Source organism: Nannospalax galili, unplaced genomic scaffold (genome assembly GCF_000622305.1).
Source record: "Nannospalax galili isolate Female #2095 unplaced genomic scaffold, S.galili_v1.0 scaffold1228, whole genome shotgun sequence".
Taxonomy (NCBI): Eukaryota; Metazoa; Chordata; class Mammalia; order Rodentia; family Spalacidae; genus Nannospalax; species Nannospalax galili.
Genome location: NW_008358413.1, coordinates 592,970 through 598,835, shown reverse-complemented (window position 1 = coordinate 598,835; position 5,866 = coordinate 592,970). Strand labels below are relative to the sequence as shown.

General features: G+C 47.3%; 1 protein-coding gene across 1 annotated transcript in view; it reads left to right on the top strand.

Moving 5' to 3' along the window:
- Positions 1-1,024, top strand: part of LOC103724576 (cilia- and flagella-associated protein 53) — a 63,620-nt gene extending 62,596 nt beyond the window's left edge. Inside the window, exon 8 of the mRNA XM_029557952.1 lies at positions 695-1,024. Coding sequence (XP_029413812.1) covers positions 695-923 — 229 coding nt within the window. The 3' untranslated portion in view covers positions 924-1,024. The remainder of the gene's footprint in view (positions 1-694) is intronic.
- Positions 1,025-5,866: the final 4,842 nt, after the last annotated feature.

Below are 5,866 nucleotides of genomic sequence, written 5' to 3'. Positions count from 1 at the left end.
GAGTGGGTTGCTCTGGGTGAGAAGGGTCAGGAAGCAGTATTGGTTCCCCAGGTGTCTGGGGCCCCAAGACTAGGAATGGCGCAGGGCTAAAACTAGGAGTATAGAAGGGCGAGGCGGGGGGGATGGAAGGGTGAATGTGGCTTAGGGAGTCCCGGCGCAGAGAGCTGCGTTATAGACTTACCCCAAGAGGCCTGAGGATAGTAGTGCAGGCTAGGAGAGTTAGCTGGTGGTGCAGGCCCAGGGAACCAGCGAGAGGTGAGGGCGGGGCCAGGACCAGAAGTGGTGCTCCTGAAGCCCAAGAAAGGGACTGCGTTGCTCTGGGTGAGAAGGGTCAGGAAGAAGTATTGGTTCCCCAGGTGTCTGGGGCCCCAAGACTAGGGGTGGCTCAGGGCTCAAACTAGGAGTATAGAATGGCGAGGGGGGGGGATGGAAGGGTGAATGTGGCTTAGGGAGTCCCAGCGCGGAGAGCTGCGCTGTAGACTTACCCCAAGAGGCCTGAGGATAGTCTAAAAATATTTTTTAAAAAAACAGAATTATCAAAAGATCCAGCAATCCCACTTATGGGTCTCACAGTGATATGTACATGTCCATATTCATAGCAACATTAGAGATACAAATTATATTTAATGAAAATGCTCTAAATAAAATCAGATGATAATTTGAATGTTATGCTTTGATACTTTTCAAAACTTAGGCGCTATGGTTTGGCTCAGGAGTATAGGAAGCAACTTCGAATGCAAATAGCCCACCAACAGAAGGCCCGAGAAGCAGAGAAAGAAGAGGAACGCCGGGAGATTGAAGCAGGGTTAGTAGCAAACAAGGCCTGCCAGGACAAGATCCAGGAGATCCTTTCAGAGCATCAAGTTCTGCCCCCAAACATTCATCCTATGCGCAGGGCTTGCCCTGAAAAGCTTCCACAGTAATTTTTTGTAAACCTCAATGTACCTTTTCTGGGTTGTTAATGTGTTTAACCAAAACATGCTTATGTGTGCCTTTATTATACATAACTTTCTTCCTTCAAATAAACTTTCTTTTGGGGGATTTCATAGATATCCTAGTCAGTTCTTCATTATTGGGACAAAATATCTGATGTTAGTGACTTAAAAGAGAAAATATTTATTTTAGCTCCTGGTTTCAAATACTTCACTACAAGGTTTTCTGGTTTTACCAGAGTCTGGGGTGAATTGTTCAGTACTTTACCCAAAAACCTAGAGACAATGGGGGCTGGAGACATGGCTCAGTGGTTAAGAGTGCTGGCTGCTCTTACAGAGGACCTGGGTTTAGTTTCCAGCATCCACATGGTGGCTAGTGACAGGGTTCAGGTCCAGACAACCCCAGACCCAGAAATCATAAGGTCCCCAGGAGGAACAAAGTCAGCCAACTATCATCCACCTGACAAAACAGTTTCAGGAACTGGTGACCCAGTGCATTGTGATCACCAGAGCATACTCTATGGGCTGACAAACAGGTTTCCCAAGCCCTGTAGCTGCAGTGGGTTCCTGGAACCCTGTAATTGTAAAAAACATGTTTTACAGTAGATGTTTTCCTTGATAAGTTTCACCAGGTACAGACCACACATCCTCCCTGAACAGCCCCAAACAGCAGAAAAATATTCTCTTTTTTCGCATTCTTTTGCTTTTACAAACTGCCCCGCTGCAGCCATTAGACTGCTGGTTTCACTCACTCTGGAGCTGAGTCCCAGCCCCACTAACCCCAAATAAATTCTCCCTTTACCAGAGTCCTCTCTGTTTCTGTTTCGTGGTGATTTTGACCACTGCCACCTTTTTTATCTAATATATAGTGCCATGACTCAGATCACATATTGGGGGTCTGGCAGTAAGGACTCTGGCTGCACCAGCCACTGGATACCGGCTACTGCACTCACAACTGATTCAGCCATCAGCTAGCTTTCTCTCTCTCTCTCTCTCTCTCTCTCTCTCTCTCTCTCTCTCCCTCCCTCCCTTCTCCCATCCTTTGCTGCCACCCTCACTCTCCCTGCCGTTTGCCACTTTACTTTTCATCATGACCCCAACAGTCACTCCCAGAATTAAAATTTTGGCCGCTGGGCAGCACAGGCCTCCGTGACCATTGGGTGTCCAGCACAGTTGCTGCATCTGCCTAAGCCCACCTGGTGGATTGCCCCATCCATCCAATGCCCTCAAATCTTTTCCTGACCTCTCCTCTCCCTCCCTCCCTCTCCCCATCCCCCTTCTCTCCTTCTTGTTTTCTATGCCACACAGTCATTGGATCTCCTGTTCCTCATTAAAATCGTGTTGGTACATCAGGATATCCCACATTTTCCCCTCCCTAGTTGTGGGACAGTACCTCTAGGGAGTTTGGGACACTCTCATTTTTGGGAGCCTCTCCATGGAGGGATGCCTCTCTGGATGTTGGCCCCACATGGCAATTTGGCATACCTATCCTCTCGTGCCTCTTTCCTCTCTTGTCCTTGTCCTCTCAGTCTCTCTCCTTTTGGTACTTGCCTTTCTAGTCAGCCTCATTGCCAACCTCTCCTTCCCCTGGAGATACCCATAAGCCTTCTCATTTCCCTTCTTTATCTCTCATTTTCCTCCTTTATCTCCTCACACTAACCACCCTTTTCATTTTCTTCCTCATCCCTTTAATTAAAATGAACAACCTCAATTCTAAACCTGCTGGACTCATCCCCCTTGCTTGCCTCTTGAAATCTTTAAACACCTTAGATCTTCTGGGCACTGTCAGACTCAAATGCCCCAAATTTCTCTGTACCACTGCCTGGCCACAGTACAAGTTAGACAATGGTTCTGTCTGGCCAGAGACAAGAACCTTAGACTTCAATATTTTGAGAGATTTTGATAACATCTGCCAACATAATGGCAAATGGTCCAAACTCCCCTATGTTCAAGCTTTCTTTGTTCTTCATGCCATACCCTCCCTCTGCACTTCCTTCCAGACGTGCCAGATCCTCTTGGCAAGAACCCCTCCTGCTGATAGTTACCCCTCTTCCCCCACCTTACTTCCTCAAATCTGCCTTTGATCCCAACCTGGCCTATGAACAGCACCCTTGTCAACCAACACCCACTTCATCATCCCTTTCTTCCTCTGCCCCCCTTCCCTATTTCCCATCCAGTTCTCCAACTGTGACAACCATCTGCACCCGTTGTGGTGCTGCCATGCCGCTGGGGATGCTGCAACCCACTTCCCTGCTACATCCATCTCCACTCTGCCCTGCCATGCTCTTACCTTCCCCACCTCCCACACCTCACATGCCTCATATGACACTCCTAAAACACTTGGTGGCCTCTGATGAACACCTTGCTTCCTCAGTTGCCTCGGCAGCTTCACTATATCCTTCAACTAAGAAAAAGTCACCTCCTCTGTCCCCTTCCTTCGCCATCCCCCATCTCTTACCACACACTCGCTCACAGTCTCAACCCACCAATCCTGTGGGTTTCTACCCTCTCCATGAGGTAACTGGGATAGAGGTACTTGTCAGAATCCATGTCCCTTTCTATACATCCAAATAGAGAAAAGATTAGGATCCTTCTCCACAGACCCAACCCGCTTCATTAAAGAATTCAAATATTTAACCCTCAGTTCTGACTTGACCTGGCATGACATCTTTGTCATCCTCCTGTCTATGCTGACCTCTGCTGAGAGGGAACGGGTTTGGATGGTGGCCCAAGAGCATGCCAAAGAACTCCATGTAACTGATGGGGATTCTCCTGCTGGGACTCTCGATGTCCCCAGCAGGACCCAGGGTGGAACTATCAAGATGGAAGAGAAGGGAAAAAGGCTCATAATTTTACAATTACTTGTCTTCTTTCAGGATTAGAGAAAATATCCCATAAAATTGTCAATTTTGATCAACTAAAGGAAACAACTCAAAACCCTTCTGAAAACTCAGCAGTTTCTGGCTAGACTTACTGAGGCCCTGGTACCATACACCAGATATGATCCGGAGTCTAAATATGGCAGGTTTATGCTTACCCATCATTTCATCTCACAATCTATCCCTGATATTAGGAGAAAACTTCAACGGCTGGAAAGGGCCCAGATAACCCCCAGGGATATATGTTAGAAATGACATTTACACTCTTTAATAACCCAGAGGAGCCAACTAGGACAGACAAATTTGCCCTGTCTAAACAAAAATACCAGCTGCTGGCCACTGCTCTAAGGGGTCCTCCAAAGAAGAAAATCTCCAGCTCCATTATGACACAGCGCCAGCTGCCAGGACCCTGCTTCAAATGTGGACAGACTGGACACTGGGCCACACAATGCTCCAACCCACAACCACCACTGGGACCCTGCCCTCAATGTGGACAGAGAGGTCATTGGAAGATCGATTGTCCTCCTTTGCCATGTCAAGGTGGGCCACTCTCCTCCCTGACCCCATCCATTTTTCAGGAGTCTGTCACCAATCTTCTGGGCCTGGTAGCTGAAGACTGATAGGGTCCTGGTTACTTGGCCCCCATCTCATCTATGACCATCACTATGGAGGAGCCCAGGGTAATGGCTACAGTAGCCAGTAGCTCTATTTCCTTTGTTATAGATATGAGGGCATCATGGCCTGTTCTCCCCTCCTGCTCTGGTAAGGTTTTTCCCTCACAAATCTTTGTGGTGGGGGTAGATGGATACCCCATTTCCCTAAAACAACAGGATCCTTATGTTGTATATTTTGGAAAACCCACTGACTCATGCCTTTTTAGTCATGCCCCCATGCCCAACTCCCTTATTTGGTAGAGACCTTATGCAGAAACTCTCTTTCTATCTTTTATTCCCTCCATGGTCTTCATTCTCCTCTGCTATAGTTCCTCCCCACCAAAGCACAACCTATTTGTTCCCAGCATCTGAGGTTGATCCCCAAGTTTGGGACACCTCCACTCCAGGACTGGCTTATCACACTCGCATCCACATCACCCTCAAAGATTCTTCTATATACCCTTGTAAAATTCAATATTCCATTGCCCTAAAACACTGTCAAGGACTCAAGTCTATCATCCAGAGACTTCTAAAGTCTTACCTCCTCAAACCAACCCGTTCCCCCTACAATACCCCCATACTATCTGTTCTTAAACCAGATGGATCTTATCACCTACTTCAGGACCTCTGACTCATAAATGCAGCCATGGTCCACATCCACCCCAGTATTCCCTAGCTCTTATACCCTATTCTCACATATCTCCTTTTCAACTACTTATTTTACAGTCCTGGACCTGAAGGAAGCCTTTTTCTCTATCCTTTTACACCCTGACTCTTATGATCTCTTTGCATTCATCTGGGAGGACCCTGATTCTGGAACAGCTTCCCAACTGACCTGGACGGTCCTACCTCAGGGATTCTGGGACAGCCCCCACCTATTTGGACAGGTCTTAGCCCATGATCTGGCCACCTTAGACCTCAGTCCTTCCATAGTCCCACAATATGTAGATGACCTTCTCCTTTGTTCTCCATCCCTTTCACTATCCCATGCCCAAACTTCTCAATTTTCTAGGTAGTAAGGGGTACAGGGTATCTCCCTCCAATGACCAACTCTCTCTCCCACAAGTTAAGTACCTGGGCTTTCTTCTTACTCCCACATCCTGTCACCTGACTCTAGATAGACCAAATCACTTCCGATCCCTAAAACCATCCACTACTAAGGAAGAAATCTCATCCTTCTTGGGCATAGCAGGATATTTATGAACTTGGATCCCAAATTTTGCCCTCCTAACAAAATCCTTTTATAAGGCATCTAAAGGGTACCCTTATGAACCTGTAGAGCCTTTGGGACCAATCACAATGGCTTTCCATGCCATCAGGAAGCCCTCCTAGAGGCACTGGTTTTAACCCTCCCTGACCTAGGATCCCCATTTATCTTATATCTAACTGAAAATAAGGGACT